The sequence below is a fragment of the Scomber scombrus genome, chromosome 2, assembly GCF_963691925.1.
Source record: "Scomber scombrus chromosome 2, fScoSco1.1, whole genome shotgun sequence".
Lineage (NCBI taxonomy): Eukaryota > Metazoa > Chordata > Actinopteri > Scombriformes > Scombridae > Scomber > Scomber scombrus.
In genome coordinates, this window is record NC_084971.1 from 14,539,569 (window position 1) to 14,565,028 (window position 25,460).

General features: G+C 38.9%; 2 protein-coding genes across 2 annotated transcripts in view; both read right to left on the reverse strand.

Annotated features, from left to right (window-relative positions):
* Positions 1–3,379, reverse strand: part of prr36a (proline rich 36a) — a 36,609-nt gene extending 33,230 nt beyond the window's left edge. Inside the window, exon 1 of the mRNA XM_062428164.1 lies at positions 3,188–3,379. The gene's annotated coding sequence lies outside the window, so the exon portion shown is untranslated. The remainder of the gene's footprint in view (positions 1–3,187) is intronic.
* A 4,529-nt stretch (positions 3,380–7,908) lies between these two features.
* Positions 7,909–24,603, reverse strand: mcoln1a (mucolipin TRP cation channel 1a). Its single transcript, XM_062428640.1, has 14 exons — positions 24,428–24,603; positions 17,392–17,669; positions 16,483–16,647; positions 14,820–14,976; positions 13,799–13,880; positions 13,419–13,515; positions 12,610–12,709; positions 12,205–12,311; positions 11,867–12,016; positions 11,644–11,745; positions 11,335–11,457; positions 10,761–10,967; positions 10,490–10,620; positions 7,909–9,842 (listed from the first exon to the last, which is right to left on the reverse strand). Exons 1-14 carry the CDS (start codon positions 24,456–24,458, stop codon positions 9,806–9,808), a joined length of 1,767 nt encoding a protein of 588 aa, XP_062284624.1. The 5' UTR covers positions 24,459–24,603; the 3' UTR covers positions 7,909–9,805.
* Between the last annotated feature and the right edge of the window lie 857 nt (positions 24,604–25,460).

Sequence of the window (25,460 nt, forward strand, 5' to 3'; positions counted from 1 at the left end):
TCGTCAGTCAATACAAGACACAAGTTAAATAGTGTTTGCACACTAGATCATAGCTAGGTCATGCCTTCAGGCTTTGATAATGAGCTGATATTGATCCGGTGTTGACTGTCGCCTGAAACTACGTTTGTGATGACATCAGCATCATGCGACTAATTCAGTGTCTACATGCTTTGATCTTTGTCATGTTGGCCATGTGCCTGATGAAGACCCAGAGGGTCGATAGGTTTCAATCAATAAAAAAGACTTTAGGAGCTATAATCCAAGTGTGCAGACACTACTATTTTTCCTTTGTTGCATTTATTCTGCAGCTGACATAAATATAGAATAAGATGTTCACACAAAATTTAAGTAATTGTTTATGGGCTCAAAACAGATTAGCTCAGAACGTAGTAAGTAAGCATATCCTGTGCTCACACTGCAGGATGGTGAATAACAGATTTGAACTGTTGACTCAAACACCCATAACCATCGTAACTTCTCCCAGCTGTTGCACCGATGCACATAAACTGATGACCAAGCTCAATAAAGAGCACATATCAGCCACCAACAGATGCATTAATCCTACAGTATATCACAACACTTATCAAGGCACAACTGAGAAGTCTCAGACAGTAGACGGCTACTTTTGATCAATCATTGATATCATCTCAGATGAAAACTACTGACTGGTTGGCCGAAACCTGATGTGGTTTGACAAAAGGTGTTCAAGTCAATGACCTGCAGGTATTTCACTCAGTCACAGAGCATCAGGCTTGATTTGTTTCCAAATGTGTGGCATCCATTTTAAAATGGGCAGTCACACTCTCATAAATGTTGCAATGTCAACCAACGGCATTTCTCTCAGACTGCCGTGCCCGAAATAAACAACAACTGCAGGGACCCTGATAGGCCCAACAGTGTTTCCTGTGTTGTAAAACAAGTCAGACTGAAGTTTGCAGGCAGACGTACATTCCAGGAGTGAAAGAGACGATGTCCGCATGAACTTGAACCTGAAGAAATCCACCTAACCACCACATGAGGAGGAAACAGTTTTGTGACTGAACAAATATGATCTCAACATTAATAAAAACAAATCAGGTGACATTAAAAGTTGGATGTTTTATTGCAAAAGGGTTTTCATACCATTAAAAGTATGAAAACGTTCTTTGCATAAAGCTTGTGGTTTTATCCTTTTTAAACCGTCTTATCCAATCCATCAAGTTTTCTCAAGGTAATAGGATACACTGAGATGAGATAGCTATTTTAAGCTCCTCCTCTGGTTTGCTTTGGCCTTCAGAAAGAGGAAAGGGAAACAGAGGTGTGACAGAGGAAGTGGCTGTGCAGCATATTAAAAAAAATAAAACAAAGGCTTTAAATTCAGATGTTGGATCTGGCAAAGGATGCCAGTCCATCTCTGAAACTGCTGCTCCTCTTCTGAATATGAGTCTAGCCTCAAAAACAGACTAAACTCATGCTTCATTCTGATGCACCATTATGACATTTCAATTCAACACGGAAAGGATGACTGACATTAGTTATGACCACAGACATGCAAAAGCCTGATAAATATGACACAGTCTGGTGTTACTTTCCAATCATATGAAGACAGCCTGAACACACCATTGACAATTAATTGGACTGTAAGATACCAAGGGCATGCTAGTCTTTAAGGTTTAGAGAAGAGAAGGCTGCATATGACTGCCACATTTGTAGAAGCCTTTAAAAATACAACGGCGTCTGCTGTTATGACGTATCCACACTTGAAACCCACACTTTGGAGGATTTAGCCCTTGAATTTTGGGCACAACAACAGCAACCAAGCTATGAGCTCTTGGAGCTTAGACAGAAAATCAGGAAAAGCATGAGAGAGGCCATGTGCGTGTGTCATTCACACTCAGGTAACAAAAAAAAACAACTCCTCACACACCCTGGCAGCAGTAGCGGGAGCGTCCCTCTGTGAAACGCCTGCAGTCTATTACCATTTTTGAAGCAAAGGAAAGAGTCGCTGCTCCCACACCCAAAACCCTACCCACCACACCTCGTCAGTCCAAAACACACCGATTATGTAATGTGGAGTCTGAGCCAACACCCGGATGATAAACAGCATCCCGCTCTATCACTAAGATCTGCAGACGATGCTGTCTGATAGTCTGCCCTTTCTCATGCCGTTCTGCCAAGACAAGAATGAGATCACACCATGTGCAGGGATGCAAACATGAACAGAGCATGCAGTAACTGAGATAGTGTCTCACAAGCGCTGGGAGCAGCACAAACAGGAGTGCAAGCATTTCAAAAGGATTTCTCAGTCCAATATCAGTGATGCATGACTTGCTGTGGATACTTAAGTTGCCAAGTGTCTTGAATTGATCTGAAATGATAAAGACATACAGTAGTGTCCAAAAGTCTGAGACCACTTTCCCATTCAAGATAATGATAAAGTGGTCTCAGAATTTTGGACCCTTCTGTAAGCAGAAGATAGATCCATCTGGGCTCAAACTGGGAAAAAAACAACCTCTTTTTGCACATGCATTCTTAAACCTTAAAAGTCATGGGGCTCTTCCATTGTATGTTTATTCCTCCCACCAGTCTCCAATACCTCCAACATTATGCAATTGTATCTGTGTTGTTTGGGACCCTGTCAACGACCCCTAGGTGGTCCCCAGCACTCCCCTTTTTGTAGCCATTGTTTTGGGAGTTTCTGGTTGTTTTTCTAAGTCGCTAAGTGAAGCTTTAATGATACCGTTTGTCTCTGAGGACAAACACGCTGATATCTTCTCCCTGGTTTAGCAAAAGGCCCAGTTCAGCCTCACAGAACAATAGCGGTGTGTACGCAGTGGCAGCCTGCTGGGAGAAACACAGGAAGGCAACGCCAGGCAGTCAATAAATTCAACATGATGCAGCTAAGACTGAGCCAGCTGAGTGTTGTGCCAGTGCACAGCCCGACACACACACACGGCTGTGGAGTAAAAACACAGGTTGAAATCACTGAGCCATGCTAGCGTCTCACATCCATCATCACAGACTGGCCACTGCACGTTACGAAACGGGCGTCTGAACAAATTATGTGTAGTGAAATTAACAACAAAAGACAGCCCCAAAGACAGAGCGGTTAAGTGAGTATTTTTGGAGGGTTAATTTAAATGCACAATAACACAAAGAAACGAGAGGTAGTAACTTAAATAATTCAGCTAGAGACGTTACAACGTACCTTTCGACCACCGACACTGTGGTTGAAGACTCCCGGAGAAACAAACAGTCCCTCCCTCTCGGTACAAATGCACTAAATATGTCGGCAGAGCCGTAAATTTCACCGGATTAACAATAGAGCCGCGCAATCAGCGGCGAGCGTGTCTCTCCGTGTTCTTCCCTCCACGTTTGAGCAGCGTCAGGCGGCGTCAGGCTGCTCTCCTTTATGAAGGATGGACCCAGGCGGGAGGGTGGGGGGGTAGTGACCGAGGAGTCCGGCTGCAGATTGAAGGGAGGCGAAGCGAAGCGTGGTGGTCATAAAAAAACAGAAAATGCAGATTAAATCCGGAGGGTGGTCCAATCAAAAGCTTGCGACTGGTGGTTATGCAAAGCAGGGGTGACGTCACATTCAAACCAAATTCGAGAGATGTCCTGTGGGTGCGGGGGTTCCCAAGCTGGGGTCCGGGGTCCCCCAGGAGGTCAGAAGAGGGTCCCAGGGAATGAGGCACTACTTCATTTAATTGATTACAAAGTGAGGACGGAACGTTTATAATAATAATAATAATAATAATAATAGGCCTAATAATAATATAAATATTAATAACAACAATAATAATACATTTTATTCATGGTGAAACTCAACGTGCTATATCTATCTATCTATCTATCTATCTATCTATCTATCTATCTATCTATCTATCTATCTATCTATCTATCTATATATAGAGAGAGAGGTATCTATAGAAATATATGCAATCTAATACTCTGCTTTAAATTCTATATTTATGAAGTTTATACATTTTCAGTTTTTGTTGACATTGTCAGGAAGGTGATAATTCTGCTTTATGTTTAGGGCGCATTATATTTGAATGTTGTTCCTCATATTTTGTCCACTTCATTAACATACATGAGGGGGGCAAAATATTAAGAACATCAGTCAATATAATTTACCCCAGTACGCCACCATCACTTAATATGACCTCATAAACCTCGTAAACAAAGTAGAATTATCACTTTTTTGACAATGTCAAAAACCTGAAAATGTATAAACTTGAAAAAAGTAGAATTTATAGCAGAGCTGTTGTATTGGATTGAATTAGACTGCACAGGTGTACCTAATGAAGTGGCCGGTGACTGTAAATTTTGTATATGTAGCCTTATAATGACAATAATTTTATTTTGCACAGCACATTTCAAGCAATGGAGAGAGAACAGACAATCACAAATACAGGCCCTGAAATACAAAAAAATACAATCACACAGTTCCAGCAAAAACAGCATAAAATACTTTCCACCTCAACTTTATTTGTCCCTGGAAGGCAACTGGTCCCATGCTGACCTTCCAAATCACAGAATTGCAAACAAGAACAAAGGGCTGAATTTCGTGACGTCTTCAGGACATTTTTCTAAAAGTGTGTCTTTAGACAGGATTTAACAGCTGAGACAGCATCAACAGGCAGTATCCTGACTAGATGACTGTTCCCGTCCAGATGTTGTACAGCTTTGTTTACATTTCACCTTTTGTCAGATGAAAATACTTTGACAAAACAGAGGAATAAAAACAGCATGATTACAATTTAGTACGTGTACGTTTAAAGGAGTCCTTAAATAATTCAACTCCATAAGAATAAAAAAAAGCAATGTAAACAGGAAGCCAGTGAAGCATGATTTAAAGGGCAATTTAGTATTGCACTACCATAAAGTTGGGGGAGAAGTACAATAAAAAAAAACAAATTAAACATTTCAGAATTTGAAGCGACAAAGGTTGAAATAACCTGATTTGTAGTCCATAGAATATCAAGCTTCACTTTATTTCACCATTGTCAAAAAAATGGCCAGTCTTTCAAACTCCTGCCACCAGTTTTTAACTTTTAAAAAATTCTCCAACCCTTCTTTTTTTTTGTTTCACTCTTCTCCAGGTCTGGATGTATGTTGAATAAGGTATATTCAACAACAAAAACATCTCAAATAGGAGACTTATAATGCAGTCTTCTCAAACAGCAGGCGGTGGTCTTGCATTAAAGTTTGATCTACTTTTAACATTTCATGGTCCTCATGTTTTATCATTTAATTTCTTGTTTTTGCATGCCTTTGCTTTTAATCTTTGTTTCATTATTTTCCTTGTGAAGCACTTTGTAACACTGAAGCTTATTTTATGCAAGCAAAGTTTGTTTCTTTTACTTGGCGAGTAACGTATAAAACCATGTGAAAGTACTCAGATGTTGTTTCACTTGTATTATTGTAGTTTGTAAAAGGTATTACAAAGAGGTTTCAGTGTTTCCACCTTTGCATTGCCACCTGCTGTACGGTCAAGTGTGGGATTTTGTCCCAAGTGAGAAAAAAAGGGGGAAAGAGCAATGCAATCTCATCAACGAGGGTTTCCAAGAATCTGTGTTTTGAGACTCCAGACATGAAAAGTTCAGAGGCTGTTTCTCCAATAAAGCACTGATACTCCACACACACTCTTTGCACTTTTCTTCCACCCACATGTGTTTATTCTCTGTATTAACCGTAATTTGAGACACTGAATTGCCTGAGTAATATTCTTCCTCCTTCACATGCACAAAGGGGTTTCTGTTTCCTGGGATTTGGATAGTTAGTAGTAAGGCCTGAATCAGCTCTCTAAAATTTACAATGTTAACTTTCAGTACTTGTTGTTTCATAAAGTCTGCTGCCCTATGGTACAACCCCACAATAGCTGCAAGTTGAATGCTTTAAAAAAAACAAAACAAAGTTTTTTCTTTGAGCTGCAGCTGCAGGCTCCACAATAGAAATCAATGAAAAGGGAGAAGACATACAAAGACTATTGCAACGCACAGAGAGAGAGAGAGAGAGAGAGAGAGAGAGAGAGAGAGAGAGAGAGAGAGAGAGAGAGAGAGAGAGAGAGAGAGAGAGAGAGAGAGAGAGAGAGAGAGAGAGAGAGAGAGAGAGAGAGAGAGAGAGAGAGAGAGAGAGAGAGAGAGAGAGAGAGAGAGAAAGAAAGGGTGAATGGGATAAGACATCTGACATCAGCTGTTGTTTCCTCAGATAAAACTCAGAGACGAGGAAAGAGAATGGAGACATTTAAAAGAATGAGCCTTGGGCAAAGAGAAATCTGAGTGAAGGGAGGAATGAAGGCTTACTAGAAATCATCTACCATGGACTGATCAGTGCACACATTCTCCATGTGTCTCAATGAAGAGTGAAAGTGTGTGAGTCACAATCTCAGCACTCCATCCCTGCTCCTTACAAAGCAGTTTCATCAGCAGCCTGTCAGCTTTTCCAATCGGCAAGGGGCCCTGCGCCAAAGAAAGGGGGAAAACCCCACAACTCTCCCTTTAGTTTCACTAATTCTCTAATAAACTCAGCATTAAAAGATACATTTATAGGCTACAAAAATGCTGCTGTATCATTTAAAAACAAGTTTAGGAACTGTTTTAGTTTGAAATTCTTGCCACAGAATGTAGGCGTGGATCCACCAGAAATATGTCAGTTAACCAGTTGAGGCTCCTTCTTTTATTTGAATAAATTCAACACTAATGGCATCAATTATTATATCACCCGACTGAAAAAACTACTAAATCCCCTCACATCCTGACCATCCATTTCAGATTGCTTCATAATGTTGTTACACAAGGGTGTGGCTCAGCACTGGGCTCTGGTTAAAAAAAATCCTTAACAGAATTAGGATAGACTGATAATCTAAGGGGATTTTATACACAGACTTGGCCTTCTTTAAAGCTGTTTCTCTCGTGTGGTCTGCTCTCCCATCTGCCCAAACACCTTGTAGTGAAGACAGCTGCACACACTGCCTGTGGCACAAAACAAACTCTGCAAGGCCACACACACGGACAAAAAGACTGACACACCAAACACAAATTTAGCAACTGGAGGGGCAGTGACTTCAATAGGTTTGATATCAGACAGGAAAAAGGAAACTGTTGCTACTGCAGGCCTGCATTTTTGATCTGAGGTGCTTTGTTAATATAAAAGATATTCAAACAGTCAGTCACAATTGATTGAATGCTGAGATCAAACTAGCTCCAACAAAGGACTACACCTGACATAAGCATAATCAAACTACAGCTGATAAATCATTAGCAGCTTCTGCCGCAACACATCACCTCAGACCCAGGAAATGATTAAAAGCTGCCCTGCAGTCTTGAAAAAAAAAACATTAACCAACTAACAAGTACATTCAAATGTCAACTCTAGTCTTTCTCACTCCTGCGGTTCACAGTCAGTCATGAACCTTCAAGGCATCTTCAGCTCAGCACATAATGTATGATGATATTAGGTTAAGTGGGTGGAAGGCAAAGATGTGCTAGATCAGCTGCCAAGCAGCGCCTGGGAAGCTCAATAAGCAGGAAATGAGCTCATCATATCGGACTGCTCTGAAAAAAGAAGATTCAGAATTGTAATTTCCCTTCTGTGAAAGCTTTGTGCTGTAGAGTCACCATGCAGGGTATTCACAACAGCTGTGCTTGACCATGCATGTGTTGAATTAAACGACTTTAATTGTATTTCCTCTAAAATCTTCATGCATTTTTTTCATCTGCCAGCAAAAGTGGGCACAAAAAATCAACTCCCACTTCCTTGTATGAGAATACGACACACTTACTCCCTCTTCTGACATTTCAGAGGTGCTGCGGCCACATGACGATCTTCCACTGGGGAGATGTGAACAGAAGATGGCCTCCTCAATCAAGTTTGATCATGATATATAATGAAATGAACTTTATTGTGAAAGATTATACAGAAATCTTTAATCAGTAGATTGGCAACATATATGACAACTATGTTTCATTTTGTTCAAGTACAGCTTATTTGTATAAAAAACATGATACCTGCTCACTGTAGGAAGGAAGATCTAGGTAATACTAGATAATATATGCATGCATGTCATGTTTAAGTTAAGGCCATGGCTACACGCAGCACAGCTCTGCCATCTAGATCCAAAGTCCATCAGCATAGTTAGTTAGAAGACAGATTAATGCTTGGACAAGAGATCATCTCTTCTTCACACAAGAAATAAACTATTGAACTACTAAAAAATACCCTCTGGAGTCTTGTATGAATAACTCCTTGAACTATTGTGCGTTTCATGAGGTACAAAGAAAAACAAAAACGATTCATTATAAAGTCGACAAACTTAACAGACTAAAAAGCACTATGAGTTAATATGACATGACATTTATACAGAGCTACAAATAAGTTTCTATTATTAAATTGTCCTCTTGTTATCTACCCTGAACCACATTTAACAAGGCAATTCGAGTCTTTTTCTTCTTAAACAAGTCAGATACAATTCGTTGATGGCCATCAGAAATTGAATTGAAAAGGAGGTCAACATTTCTGACTTCTAAACAACAGATGGGACTCTTTTTCATAATGTACTTTGGCATCATTAAAGAAACATGCACATGGGTCTGGGGAACAGCACTCCCTGTCGTAGCTAACCATAGGCAAGGCTGAGTGCTTCATTAGTGAGTGAGTGCATTCTATTATATCGATCATTACTTGGATAAATGCAATGCATTGCACAATCTACAACAGCAACCCAGCGTAGTGATGAACAAACGAAACAAGAAGGCAACAAGGTGCTTGTGCTGTCTGAAACATTATACTGTAGGTGCAGCTCACAGAGAAAACAAATCAATACCACACCTGAGATCTCATCTGTCTGTTTGTGGTCCTGTTTTCTGAGATCTTCACCCTGATTGTGTAAAAAAGAGAGACTACTAGAAGGTGGATTACCCTCCATCTATAAATTAACTTACCTTTGCGAGGCCGCTGGATTCGCATGATCACAACATCAGGTAAGAATCCATTTTGTCAGTCTTCAAGTTATGCGCTTCTGTCCAAACTACCAGTGGTTTGGACAAATCAGCGTTGCGAATTCAGCTGCCTTGCATGATTTGATAGACAGATGGTTCATCCAATCACCTGCCAAGTATTTTTTGAAAGTGTCTGCCCTTTTCCAAACAGTTTCCACTTCTCAAGTGGTTCGGTGTAACAAACCATCTGGTGCATCCGGTTATACATTTACAACCTCCACCACAGACTGATGCATTCAATGTAAAGATGTGCTCTTGGATATGTTGTGAAGTGTCTCAAATTAAGAACTCTGTCCTCACAAGGTGACCTATTTTTTCATATAATTTGAAATCTGAAAAAAAGAACAATATAAAAATGAAGAACAGTCAGCAGCATTTATGCACTGCTCACTGCTCCTCATAATGGCACTTGTACCGAACTTCGTATCTTGGCAACAGGTCCTGTTGCCAATTCAGCATTGTGCGTTATCAAATACATAAGAAAGAACATACTGTATTAAAAAAAACAACAAGGACTGTCTGAATGAGACATTGCTATTGTCTATGCTTTAGTCATCCATGAGACAGCAGTTTTCTCTTTACAAAGAGGGAAGGTCCAGTCTTTCTTCAGGCTTCAGTTTCTTCTCCATGGAGTCGACAACAGGATAAGTAAGTTACACGTTCCTTCTACCGGGTTCTGGTCCAACTGACGGTGACTCCTTCATAAGACAAGTGCTGAGTTCTGACCCAGATATGGTGGTACAGTACGAAGACAGGAGTGTGCAGTGTATCCCTGTGGTCAGCAGAGGGGGCTAGTGAAGCATCTGATGACACTGAGGCCAACTTCAGTTCACCAACAGGACGTCTTCATAAGTGGTTGTTCTGTGGGAAATTTAAGAAAGATTAGTAATAAGTAAAAATACCCAACAGTCATTATTTTTGTATAATAGTCATCTGTTCTTATTAAGAGTGACAAGAATATTTGATAAATAATTAATATACTTCAAAATGTTGATAAATTAGGATCAGAAATACAGAAATGTGTTGATGTTGGAGACACTTATTTTTCAAACCTGATCTCCATTATTACGTGAAACCTTCGTAACTCCAATTTTGATAATTTTTAAGTTACTTCACCCTGTGATATTTACTTAATATTTTATAGGTTGAGAAAAGCGTACCACCCCTGGTCTGGTGAGACTGTTTTCCTCAAGTTCCTCAAACATGTATGGTGGTTAAGCTAGAGACAGAGCTGTATTTCTTAGTTTACAACAACAACAAAACTGAGATCCATGACTTCCACTTGAGTTAAATATTGTGGTGAGCATGTAAACAGTTCTGTTATCCGATATAACCATTTTTTCCCCTTCCATGCCTTTCACCTGTCTGTTATCGCTTGCTGTTTAATCAAAATATAATTACTACAGTACAATCATTCTGTCCTTGTAGATATATCACCTGCTGTGTATCATAAGAAACTGCAGATTAACCACTTATGTTGATGTAATTTCTGCTTTTTCCCTTCTCACCTGTCACAGCAGCAGAAGAAGGAGCACGGTGAGGTCTCCAGACCTCTGAACTTCCCAGAGCTTGGTGCGTCTGTACACTCTGCTATGAAGGCGTGCAGGTCTGTGATGTGTATGGGTTCCTGGGTTTGTTGCTGAGGAAATCAATGAGATACAATGATACAATGTTCTTATGTGAATGTTGCGAATTCATGATGTGTTTTTATTTAATGTTGAGCGGTCAGATATACACATATACACAATAAACATGGTTTAAATAAACCCCATTCCATACCTTGATGGCCTCGTAGGCTCCTGTGATGAGAGCGATAAAGAGCGACAGCACCATGTAGATGAAGAGGGAGATGAAGGTGTACAGGTAAATTTGGCTGAATAGCCACACCAGAGTGCTGCTCTCCTGCATCTCCGAGAACGTCACGAACATGTCGTCCCCGTTAATGAGGGAGAAGAGGCACTCCGATACCATGGACAGAGAACGAAACTGAGGGAAAGAAAACAGCTCAATCAAACCTCTGCAAATGTTAAGAAATGACGATGAACTGAAGTGAAGACTCACATTACAGTAAACAATGTTTACAAGTGGAAATCCTTCAAAGAACTGAAGAACTGAAAGAAGGCCAAATTGTTTGTGTAATTATTCACAGTCTAAAATAAATTTCAATTTCAACATACACAACAATACATCTAAACGCAAATGGTGAGTATTATTTGTAGTTAAAGAGACAGAGTTGCAAGTGAAGGGACAGTTTGAAACAATTAAATTAAAAAGTACAATTTTAATATGACTTAAATGGTTTTACTGCGTCACGTGATTCCATTCTTGTCTAAAAGAGTTTGAGTTTTCTCACCTTCACATGGTACGGTCCCAGAACGATCCAGCCACAGAAGCAGTAGCCCAGATAGATGACAGCCACACAGCAGCAAAACCGAATCACATTGGGGAACGCTGCTCGAAGTGTTACGATCAGGATCTAGAGACATTACACAGATCAGATTACGATGTGAGAGAACAGACAGAGATTAGATTACCAGGGATGTATCACATTATATCCACCCATTAAGAGGAACATTTTCTCACCTTTGGACAATTTATTAAATCAGATGCTTAATGACAGCAACATAATCAGTTGATGCACACCAGCATGTCTGTGACTTACATTGTACTTCTGGAAGAAAGTGAGGTAGCGAATGACTCCCACCCACACCAAGAGAGTGGAGGTACCCAAGAGGATGCCACATAAGTCATAGGAGGACATATTCTGTCAAGAGAGAAGAAAGGATTACAGTTTGACAAAGAACACATGGCAGATTATCACTGTTGTGATAGCAGACTTGAGTTAAAATATTCTTCATGTAACCAACTACAAGACAAGGACACACCTTAGACTCAATGCCGATTTTAATGACACTGCCAGTGATAGTGAGGATGTCGCTGATGATGAGGAGGATGAACCAGCCGTTAATGAACTCCATGCGATCTGCCCAGCACACTTTACGATCTAGACTCTCCCTGAAGAACTGCACAAACTCCTGAGAATCACACAGAGACAGAGAGAAGAATGAGCCGTACTTGAAGCATGAGGCATTCATGCAGTGAGAGCTTTATAGTGACACATAAAAGGGGATGATGAACAATTATCTTAGCCCACCGACTAAACTGTGATCATCTTATTCTGTGATGTTTTGATGTCCCTTTGGTTGTAACAGACTTCCCTTACCTGTTGCAGGGTGACTCCTCGCAGTATGGAGCGTCCACACAGCAGCAGTGACAGTATGCACACCATAGCCACAGCGACATCAAACGCCACACGCGCATAATTCTCAGCTGGGGATTTAAAAGAGAAAAAAGCGGAGCTGTTAGCAGTCTTTCATTTTGATGCAACAGCAGCAAAACCTGCTGTAAAAATAACTTCATACAGTGACACTTCCTGGTCTTCAGTATTTTTTAAAACAAGCTTTAAACAGATTTCCTCATTTTTCTTCACACCTTTGCTAGCTTGCTACTAGATCAGTGTAATCTTTCACTTGCATACTACTGCTGCTGTATCAATGTGACTGCTCTTATGTTTCATGCTTTTCTCCTTATTTTTAATAGCACCATCCATTCACTCATCTGGTCTCACCATGTCCAGAGACACTCGGGTCTTTACACTCCTTTATGGACGCCTGGTTTTCTAGTCGGATCTTCACCTTGCCGCTGTGAGACTTGTTGTCCAGCACTATCTGTAGGAGAGAGGAGACCAGCAGACAATTCATATATTCTAAAACTGTAGTATGTCATACAACAATGTTTAAGTTAAGTATGTTTAAAGAAATCTGAGGGCTTTGAAGCTACAGTATGTTGATTTCCTGTTATATTTTTTAGTATGCATCTTTCTGTGGAGAGATGTCGTCAAAGACTACTGTTAGGTTCATTGAACAGCCTTGCAGAGGTACAGATATGTTCTCCTCTCAAGGTTTAAGCAAGCGTCACCCTTCTAACCAATCAGATGAGGATCACTATTGAGAACCCTGAAGATGAGGCTGACTGAACCAAATGTCTAGGTTGGAGGTATCAAAACAACTAAAATAATCAATGCACTCGATTATAACTGATAATTGTTTGACCAATCAGTCTCTTTTATGTCTCTTCTAATTCTACTTAATGTTTGACCATTTGCCCAAATAATCAGAACCTTAAGCACCAAACTTTTATTTATGAAGAAGTCAAAAAAATAAACTGTAATTTTCATGAAAACGTGAAAACACTATTCTTGCTGCTGTGTTCAGCAGCTGAATAGATCAAACTTTATTACACGTGTATTCTTGTACAGATCGCCGCTCCTTAATATGTCAAGTACAGTAAGTGCTATTCAGTAGTGCTTGGTATGAAGCTTTTAAACCAACATGTCATGCATTACCTCTGGACCAAACACTGAAGTGTTTCACTCACTGTTATGTAAAAAGTGTAGCAGTCTGGGATCTCATTGTTGATGATGGTCTGTATGTTGATCGCCTTCAGCTGAAACTCTATGGTGACATTAATGAACCTTGAAAGAACAAAAAAACAAACATGGTTGGAAACTGAGAAAGAAATAGACAGAGAGGCAGAAGTTGGTATTTCATGTTATTGGAAGGATGACCAAAACCACAATGAAGCAGGATGAGAAACTATACATAGCTCTGTGTGTGTTTTTGTTTTGAAACCTGTCAGTGTTCTTGCACAAATGCAGCAGAGATAAGTGACTCATTGAATGTCATCAGACACTATAGAGATAATCTCACCGACAGAGGCCAAATACAGTTGGAGCCATGAGAAAAATTAAGCCTTACTTGTAGAACTTGAGTGTAAAGTTCTTGTAGCTGTTCGTTAGTGGACCTGGAGGCTTTGACAGAGGGTCCACACCTATACAGTCTGAAGATAGAGGGGACCACACAGAGAAATGTCATATTGAGTAAACACGGTCCTGAGGTACAATCAAGAAGAGGCAGGAAACAAATTTATTGTTTATGAATTCATATTAATTTCTGTATACAGTACATATTGAATACAGCATAAAATGTGTGAAAAAGTAAGAAATCTTATCAGAATTATTGGGAGCAGATCACAAAAAAGGTACTTGACATGTGACATGAGGTGAAATAAAACTTTACTACAAGCTTGTTTCCACTGTTGGTCTTTGGTCAAATTTAACTCAAACGCACATCCATACGAGGTAGTCACTCTGAGGGTACACACCTTCTCTGACTGGGATTGTGTTTATTTTATAAAAAGCTTTGTTTGAGAATACACTTCAGCTCTGGCAGCTACTTAAAGCCAGAATGAACCCTCAAACATTTGTCCTAATCAGATGTTTCGCTTTTAAGTGATAAAAGAATTTGCTTGTATTGACCCCTCAGACAACAACTGTCACCCTGAATAGTCTGTAGAAAATTGTGCACTACTTGACCTCTGACTTTTTAAAACTAAACTTTATGAAAACTATTCATGAGGCAGCCTTTTTAGAAGCATTTATTCTTCATTTGGTCTACCTCTGTGGCACTATCAGCCTTTTGCATGTATGTTTTAGTGTAAAAGGGAAGTGATCAGTTGTTTTTCAGTGATGTTGACTGAGATAACAGCTGCTCTGGTTAACACACAGTGGCACCAATGCTCACGGTGCTCTTTATGTGATGTGACAATTAATCCTCATTCAATTCTTCCGCACACTGTATAACATACATTGGTACATATCTCCTGTGATGTGCTGTTCATACCCGTCGTCACACAGAAAAAAATGTTTTCAGCTTTCTAGCACTGCTAACAATGTCAATGTGAATGTCACCTTCACATTGTATAGTGTAGTTCATGTACCTGTTATGATACGAGGGTCTATACTGAAGGTGTCGTTAGCTGGGTCAATGCGTCCCTTCTTGTAGTACTGTTGGCAGAGAGAGAGCGCGCTGCCATTCACACCAACATCATAGACGTATGCGTAGCGTCCCACTGTGGTCTCTGGTAAGGCTAAATACTGGAGAGAGGATTAGAGGAGAATAAGAGTTCTGACATGTTGAAAATAGACACAAAACTGCCTTTATACTCTGCCTATTTTATCTAAAAACTCAGATTTTGTGGTGTCAGTTTTGTACATACTGTCAGTTTCTGTGATATGAACCCTGCTAACCAGTATGCAGATCCAAACTTTTTTTTTCTTTGCACTGGTTGTTCATGGTCATTTAACGTCACTGAGCAGTCGGCCACCCTGTCAGTGATCTTGATAGGATTAAATTGAGTAAAAGCACATTATATTACTGAGGGTTTACAGGTACCCAGTATTTTTTGTGGGTCATTACAATACGCACTATAACACCACCATCCACCCAACTTACATTTTCACCAGATATTTCCTTTTTAGTATTCCGGTACTACATCACCGACATCTACAATTGTATCTATGGATGTTAATGTTGGTCGATTCACCACTTTGGTCCACAGTGAAATACCGCCATTTGATTAGTTAGGCACAACATTTGGTACAGACGTTCATGGTTCCCAGATGTTGCATCCTAATGTATCTTTAGTGAACCCTGACTTTTCCTTGGACCCAGAAAGTAAAAATGGTGGTGGCGCCAGAGTAAAATGTCTCAAATTCTCCTCTGGCACCATCATCAGGTTAAAATTTTGAATTGTCCAATGATTTGTTTTTTGACAAACTGCCTACAAAGCGCATGACATTCCCATCAGCCTGACTGTATTTTGTGTTTAGTTCGTTAGAAAATGTTAGCATGTTAACACCTCGAACTAATATGGTAAACATTTTACCTGCTAAACATCAACATGTTAGCATTGCCATTGTGAGCATGTTAGAATTGTACTCAAATAAAAATACTACAAACACATAGCCTCAATCCCTTTATCTCCACTACATTTTAGCCATGGTTCATGACAAGTCTAATGTAGCTAATTTTTGCAAATGAAACTGCTATATGTGTGCAAAATTCATACCAAATACAAATTGATCAAATCTCAACTCTTCATATCTGAGAGAAGCCATAATTTAGATTTACTATATTGTTGCTACCCAATACAAAAATTGTACTTCCTCATGTGGGCACAGTTCCACCCAGGTCACCTGATATGATATTTTTATCATCCTGCAGTTTGGTCAGGAACATGTGCATTATTTATTGCAAATCACTAGCTGTGACCAAGTTCTGAGTGAAGACATAAATAGGATGGGGGAGATTTCTCTGCAATACTTTGACACACCCTGCTAAAAAAGTTTCTCAGTTGTGACACATGTTCTTGTTCTCATTTTTCTTGTGTGCAATTTCCCTTGCCTCATATAATATATGCTGATATCTTCAATGGGCATGCCAGGTTGAACTGTTATAAACCTAAAGGTTGCATGTAAAAAATCTATTTTGTTACAGCACAATATAACCATAATTCAATCAACATCAATAACAAATTGGATTATGCAGCCACCAAATTAACTGACTGATATAAAACTTAACTGATTTCCACAGGGACCTACCTGCTCCACCGCATAGAAGATGTGATCATAGACGTCCTGCTGCGTGTAAACAGCAAAGTCATCTGAAGACTCGTCGTAGTCTTTGAGGAAGAGGTGCTTGAAGGTCATGGTATTCTCCTCCTTGAAGGTCACCACCACCTGGTTACTGAGGCCGAACAGCACCAACTGCAGCAAAGAGAGGAGGGGGTTAAAGAAGGTTACAGATCAAAGGAAAAGGAGAGAGGAGAAGAGTGAGATGTATTATGGAGGAGGAATGATGATTTAGATGATTTTAAAACTGTGCTATCATTTATGACTAATCTATCATGTAATCAGAATCTCCTCTGTTTCTACACCTCAGCCCAAACCTACGAGTGAATGTTACATTTTAGCTGCATCCACTGTAATCTATTGTTCACTGACCCTGTCCAATAAACAAAATATAATTGTATAAATGTCTGACTACAATATTTATATTTATATGGGTTCCACTACCACAGCATAATTCACTAAGGCAGTGATAATATAAAAAACAGCTCTCTGGGTCACTGTCAGTGATATAGAAACCAAAACTAACATTAAGGGAAAAGTCCAGCTACATAAATGCAAGATGAACTAAACAACAGATATAAAACAGCACTTTGCCCTCCTGTCAAAGAGTAAACAGTTTTATAATATAAAACACATGTTTTTCAGTAAACCCAACATGTTCAGTCACGCTCAAGAAGAACTTACATCTTAAAAATATTCACCTAAAAAGCGAAATATGACTCTGACACTCATTTAAAACACCACATGGGCAGAAAGTGTTTTTATGAGGACAGAAAAAATATTGTGCAATATAGCTTCCTCTGAAGCCTGATTATGAAAAATAATCTTGTCGTGAGACAGAAAGAGCAATAAAAGATAAAGATGTAACATATGACGCACCTGAGCTGTGACAATAACGATCTTGAGCAGCTGCAGGATCAGTTTATAAGGTTTGCGGCCCTTGGCATGATATTTATCACAAGGACTCATGAAAAAATATTTTAACTTCCTGCGAAGGGCCTCTTCTTCCGGACTGGCTGCAACCCAATGACCTGCCATTGCCGTGGGTAACCGATGGTTGATATGGTTGTTGCCATGACTGTGACTGTGATGGTCATGCTCGCCGCTGCTGTCTGTGGACCCGTAGTGAGTCACCAAGTTGGACAGGCCTCGTCGTACTGGAAGAAAAGGAAAACAAAACAACAATTCTCATAAAAATGTTGAATGTGATGTCAAGTTAAAGAAATTGACTTCATTCGGAATGATAAGAAGTGCTCAATTAATCCCTTAACAGTACTCAGACACTTTAAACTGATGTATGAAATCACTGGTTGATAAGTGGATGAAGCTGAATGGACTACAGCACACAATATCTCAGAAGCATGCATGCTCACTTAATTATGCTTTCCTTTAATCACAAATAATTTTTCAGCATTGGTAGGTGCCAAAATTGCCACATCAAAACCACAATGTACGATAATTTTACCACAGTTAACCAAAGATGACTGTTTAACCTCATTAGAACACAGTAGGAACTTTCAGAATATGAGGCACGAACAAAAAGAGCTGGATCACAAGGCTGTTGCACTAATGCACATCAGGGGGATGATAAATGTCAAATGTCCACAAAATAAAGCGATTTGGCAAAACTGGGAGACAAGTAGCAGGACAAGAGCCTCTATTGTGCAGTCCAACAGTTGTGACTTTAACTGGGTGCAAAGGAAAGCACGAATCACATGAATGGAGCTGGTTTTCACTAAGTGCTGAGCTTAAGTCTAGCCTAGTTCTCTCTTGTAAAACTTGACTCCACCTTCGACCCACTGACACTGACAGCATCCTGTCAGCACCACACGTGTGCTCCAGCCTGAACAGCTTGTCTTCAGCTTTCATAACTTTCACCTCAGTCTGACGCCTTTTCTTTGTTTCTGACTGTCACACTTCTCTCTTTCCCCTCTGGCACTTTGAAAATGTGCTCCGCTTGGCTTCACATGTGATTTAACGCCTTCAGCTCAAGAAAAGTGATGTTACTAAGGGCTTTCCTCTAAAGTAGATGGCACAAAAACAGCCAATATGTGATTTATACAGTTACGTGTTTGATTTCTGAAAACGCTACAACACATCTTTTCTTATTAAATATGGAGAGAAGTCATACTTTCTTCCCCTTTAAATGTAGAAAAGAGACTGGTGTCCAGGTATAACTGCAAATGCATTTCAACCTGTGAAAGGGCGAAATCTTTTTTCCCAAAGACTCTGCTTTGACACTGCTACATCAGCTCGTTAACGTTGAGGCAGATTCCTGTGACGGTTAGGTAAGAGCTGACAAATCTTTGAAGTCAGGAATGACTGGGTTTGACAGGAGTAAGAACAGAAATTCAGGAGAGTATGAGAATACACAGAATAAACCCAGATTTTTTGACACTTTTCGTGGACTTAGGAACAGAAAAAAGCATTAAGTAGTCATTTTTATAGTGATATATATTTTTAAATAAAGATTCAGGTTTATTGTCATTCCACCCATATATATATATATATATAAACAATGTATATAGAGGAACGGAATTGTGTTTCTTGGGATCCTTGTGCCAATGTTAAATAAAATAAAACAAATAAAATAAAACGACATACACATACAAACTTAATTTTAAAAAGGAGTATGTGGCAGTATGTCATTTTCAGCAGAAACAGAAAATAAAAATATATATGAAATTTATTTTATAAAATGATCAACAATAGAATGTGAGATAAACTACTTGAGAAGAAAAAACACCCACATACTGACGCATAACCACTCTGGTCTTTAATTTCACTTTTGCTGAATACTGACCACAGTAGCCACAGGTGCCAACTAAGGGATAATGGTGAAGACATGGTGGAACAGAAGCACAATCATAAAGGAATCATTAAGCCAATGAATCCAGTGATGTTAGTTTAAAAAATATAATCTGTTTGTTAACATTAACAACAATTATTTAACATTAGCTACTGGTGTTTTATTGTTCGTGAACTATTATCATGTGCAACACTGCATACTGTGTGCACTGATATAACTATTTCACTATAAAGATCAACTTAAAAGAATGGGTTTTGAAAGGTATGGTGAAGGGAAAAGAAAACATTAGAGTCACACAGAAGAATGGCCAGGTAAGCTCACACTCACATTCAGTGTTTTAAAAACATGTGGGCATCATGGCCTGAATGTATCAAATAAATTTGTCCTTTACTTTTACTCCTATTTGCAAACTTTACAATAAAAATCTCTTATTAATATTGCTCATACATTTAAGAGAGCTCTAAAGGCCTCTTGAGGGGACTGCGGTACAGATGGACGTGAGCACCTTTTGTTTTGCAGTGATTGTAGAAAAACATCAGTGGTCATATTCAATATCTTATCTAGATTCCCTTTCAGCCAGTTTCCATTTATCTTATTTAAATATTATATTGTAATAGATTTATTCTTAATTTCACATTTAACATACTTATTTTTAATTAAAATTTGATGTGTTTGCAAATAAATATGGCAGATGTCGGGTAATCTGTGTCTCTGATTGGCTGTTGAGGCTCCGAACATACATGTGATTAATCATAAGATCAGTTGAGAGCTGCTCTTAAATGTTCCTCCTGCACTTTTCTGTAAGTAGGTTGATAAACGTTATTCCTCAAACACAGCAATGAACATTTTGTTCTCTGAAACTGTCTCCTGAGAACACCCTTATATGTTATTTTTAGAAGTCAGAAGACAGAGAGAGAATTTACGGTCTGTAACAAAGTTCTAGGTCAGTGTGTCAAGTCTTAACACAAACTGACCATATCTTGTAGGCGAGCCATGAATCACTAAGCAGGCTAATCATGCTTAATACTTATCACATGTTTTTAGTTGCTGGACCAGGCTGCCATAAAGAAACAATGAAGAACAGAGTCACTGGGTTTATATACCCTCTGTATAATAAAGAGATGACTTGTTGGGATGGCAAAAAAACTCAAAACTGTGATTACACTTGTCCAACCTGCACTAAAATATGACTTTAGAGCATGTGATTACTGCTTTCCCTTTGACAGACATGGGATACTCATTTAATTTCACTATGTCATGTGCAAGTTCAGATGAACTGCAAGTCAGGATAAATCCAAACAGACGCAATAAGTCAGCAGTGCAAACAACAAGCTGAGCAGATTTCTCAGATGGAAATGAGAAGTGAAACAAGAGAAACATGTCAATAGAGTTTATTATTATTAGTACAATAACAGGTCCTCACAATCTGAGCCCGCAGAATTCAGATGACACCTCTGCTGATTTTCCTTATTTGTCTCATTATATTTTTACATAATTTTGTCTTTTCTCTTCCGGTAAAATAGTTTCAAATGTTTGCTCATAATGTACTCAGATGCATTTACAAAAGTTCACCCAGCTTGATGTGAAATGTGACTTTGTGAGAGCAGCTGGCCATACTGGACATATAAAAACACACTTGACTATTTGTGAGTCATGGTGGCTAATGGAAAGAGACAGGAAACAATATGTGTTTTGATATCAGTGAGCAAAACCTGCGTTTGCATTTCCAGAACAATGTGTCTGAGCTCTAATTCACTGAAAACAATCTTTGTTATCTGAAATTAATATTGTCTATAACATTACAAGCAAAAGAAAATTAGTAATATTAGTATTAGTGTAAACAAGATGAAAGGTCAACAGTACTCAAAACACAGAAAGTTTTGGGAATGGCATATATCCAAAATCTTGTTGAGTTTTTCAACATGCTTAGATCGAACATAATTTAGCATGCAAAAGGATCGTTTTGGCAGCTATGAAAAGAGAGAACTCAATTTCTTTTTTTATAGGTAATTATCCATGACCTAAATGTAAACAAGTCACACACGAGTACCAAAACACAAATCAAAAGGCTGGGACCTTTTTTAATATAATCTAACAACAGCTAACAATTAAATCTGAGTAATTAATGCTTTCCAATACTTCATTAAAGGAGGATGAAAGGTGTTTACAGGTCGTCTACTGTACACATGTGGTAAATAGTAATATAAGCGAGGCGAGCAGACTAGCACTCCTGAATCTGTAACTGAACTTTCAGGGGTGTGTTGCCAGGTTTTGACAAGGAAGAAGTGCAGAGTAAAAAGATTATATCTCTGGTTCTCCTCCATTGACTCTGATCCATTGTGAGTCTGACAAGGTTATTAGTGCGAAGTTAACCAAACCCATATATAAATATACAGGATTCACTTCCTACATGAATAAACACCTGTTGGTGTGATCATTTCTGGCTGCTAGGGTGATATAAATGTCATATGAAACACCCAGATGAGGACTTAGCGTCAACAAAATTAGCTGAGACGGCATTTTAATTAACTCGGCTCCAAACGAGGCAGACACAAGGTGACCTGGCCTTGACAGGGGTTGCGTGCCTCGGTGAGAAGAATGAAAAACAGCAAGAATGCAAACACTTAACATTTTACATAGACAATAGGTGCGAGGCCGGTTGCGCACATATCTTTGATCTGAGGAGTGTATCACTCGTCACGGCAGATAGAAATCGGATAAACAAAAGTGGGTGCACGCCAATGACAGTGGCTGCGGGGTTTCACACTTATAGCCCGAGTCATTCAAACTGAATAAATCTGTGAAAATATCTGGCTCTTCTGGTTTATCGCCGCCTGTGGATTGCTTGCAGAAACGCTGATGTAGCTCCCTGCCTGTCAATCAAAATCGCCACTGTTAGCAAAAATCTGTCAACAAGTTGGTATCAGTGCCTGCATCTGGTCTGGCAGTCTACAGCAAGAGGCCACCCACAGGTTGAGAGTCCAAAACCTCCATCTATTATTTAAAAGGAAACGGCTCAAATAACAAAGATGACATGCTGATATGACGTTCTGGTTTGTGTGTATGTACACGACACGCTGATGAAAAAAGACATGTTTCCCTACTTATCCCCGCTATTATCAGATGGCACAAATAGTATGTTTTTTGTTTAAAAAACTGAACAGCAAAACACCTTTCCGAGAACAACGTCCCACTTACTCAAGATGATGCACAGACATAGTTTTTTGTAGAGCAGAGTTCACTGTTGTTTGATAGAAATTGCACTTCCAGTGATATCTATTCTATTCTATTCACAGTGGACTATCTCAGTGTTCTGAACACCATTAATTACGTTTATTTGACCCACAACCCAAGTGGGGTAGCAGCAAAAATCTCAAGAGTCTTAAAACTTTCTGCATGCATATATTATAGTTAGAAAGTCATATTTTTGGAATTCGGGTGAACTGACCCTTTAACCTGAAGCTTTTTGAACACATGTCCTTAGTCTGCACTCATAACATAAAGCAGACCAGAAAAACACAAGCTTGTATTAAATTGTTCAACACGATCTCTCAGTCTAAATAAGCTAATATGGGATCTTAAATTAAGGTCAAACTGTTTCTAAGGTCATGAATGAGGAACTTGATACTCAGTGGAGCTGTACTACATCTATCCCACGTCAACAATCCTGTGAAAAACTGCAGACTCAACCACGCATGAGAGGAGCTTAAGACAAAGCACTAGACCCTATTATTATGCATGAAAGAGTCAAAGCATTAAGATGTACTTGAGTCAGTGAATTTGCTGAAGGGCAGCTGATGGTGGTGCAAAATCTGAGTCTTAATGTGAGAGAGACCAAGAGTTCAAAGTGAAACTGGGGTAAATACTTCACACATGTGGTGTCATTTCACCATCAGTCAGCTGATGAAATCTAAGTGTGTGCATATTCTTTCTTCTAGTCTATTGTGGTCAACAGCAATTATTTTATTATCTATTATTCTGCTCATTATTTTCTAGAGTCAGCTGTTCAAGCAACAATCAAAAACCCGAAGATATTAAAGCTACAGTGATGTAAAATCAGAGAGAAGCTGAAAGTCCTCACATTCAAGAATTATATTGTCTTTTTTTTTTATCCATACTGTCTTTTATTTGTCTCATTGTATGTTGTTGTTTTATGTATATTGTCTTTTGCTAAAACATTTTTTAATGTTATTAGCCACTGGGGGGAAATAATTTCGTTGTGCAATGACATTATAGCCATTGAATTGAATTGAATTGAGAATTGACAATAAACAAACAACAACAACAACAACAACAACTCAAAATCAAATAATTGATTATCAGAATACTTCCTGATTAATGTTATGCCAATCAACAAATCAGCTCTGGTGCTGTTGGTTTCGAGTCTGTTCTATAACCCATAACAATTCAAATAAAAACGACAATGATTTTTTAAAGGAGAAAAGCACAATTTAACGCTTAATACATTTGTTGTTATTAGTTTTGTTTTACTGAATATGGTTGCTGATTACATTTAAATCAATCAACCAATCATTTATCAATTCAGCTTCATTAGACAAATAGTTCAAAACTAAAACTTAAATTCGCCATCCACTTCCCGAAGCAGGCTGGCAAAAAGCCAATTATTTTTAGCATAAAAATATGATTTAATACTTAAAATACTGATCATGAGTTATTAGTGCACAGCTGCTGTTTGCTACATGTTAATCAATTGTAGTTGACATCTTCACCTTTTCTGAACTTTCTGAGTTAGGTCACCACCAAAAACCCTCTTTGGCAACATAGGTAAAAACCCGACGTTAACAGCGCTGCTTTGGAAAATCACACTTCGTGATATATGGCTGCTAATGACTAATGACTCATGTGAAGAAGATCATGACAGAGCAAAACATGAAACACAGCAAAGTAACACAGATGACCGTCATGCTTTGAATGTCTCAATAACGAGGAACAACAGGTCGATTTCAGACCGCAAAAGGCGGCTGAACAACTAGTTCAAGTCAGGAGAGAAATTAAAAAATGTTTATCAGACAAAACAGTCTTTACTGACAAACAACACAGTAAAATGCTTGAATAAAAGCTCAGTGAGTGTCGGCGTTTCGTTACCTGAGAAGTCCTGCTGCTCTGTCGCCGCCATGTTGACTGTTTAAAATAAAATAAATAACTTATGAAGGTCAAACTCTAAGCAGCCAGCTGTGTTTTTTATTACTGTATAGGTAATAGTTAGTGGCTCTGGCTCTCCCAGCAGACAGCTGTCTCTCTCTCCCTCTCTCTCTCCTGCGGTTTGTTCAATGCATGGATCTATTCCCTCTTCCTCTCTCGGGTCACGTGACCGACATCATGTGACCAAATTACACTGAGCTAAAAACAAAACCTTAACATCTGTCCGCTGTACTGGAGTGCCACAGGGTGTAGGACACTGATGTGCGTGCAAGGCGTGACACGCCACTAAACAATTGCGTTTTTATTTGTTAAATTCTAAAAATATTGAAAATAATCATCCTATGAGGCCTGATGTAAGACTTGTCCAGACTTGACTCTCAGCATCTGTCAGTGTACCACTTATGTACAGACTGAAATATCTGAACAACTTCTGGATGGATTGTAAAATTAGACACATGGTCCTTACATTTCAGTGATCCTCCTCCCAGCAGTACTCCAAGTAGACTGATATTTCTGTCTTTTAGTGAAATTTGTCAACAACTACTGGATTGAGTCATGAAATTAGGAGCAGACATTTGTGCTCAAAGGATGAAACATAATGACTTTAGTGATCCCAATCTCAGATTGCCATGAACATATACCCATGCCCCCCACAGGATAAACTGTAATCCTTTTTATGATCCCCTGACAAAATTATTTTAAAAAACACTATTTAGGTTTATGACAAAAACTGATTATGTTTCTATCAGCCTCAGTTGTACTTTGTGTTTTGTGCCAATTAGCAAAAGTTTTTTTTCTGAATGCTTAAACACTGTAACTCAGTTTGTAACTGTAAACACTAGTCTCTACATTGCTACACTATTCTACCTATTGTCTTTCCACATCGACACTTGAAAACACTTTTAGATAATGAGCTCACTTAGAAATCAGAGCTTGGGCACTATGTACACAAAAAAAGAAGGGAGAGGGAGGAATG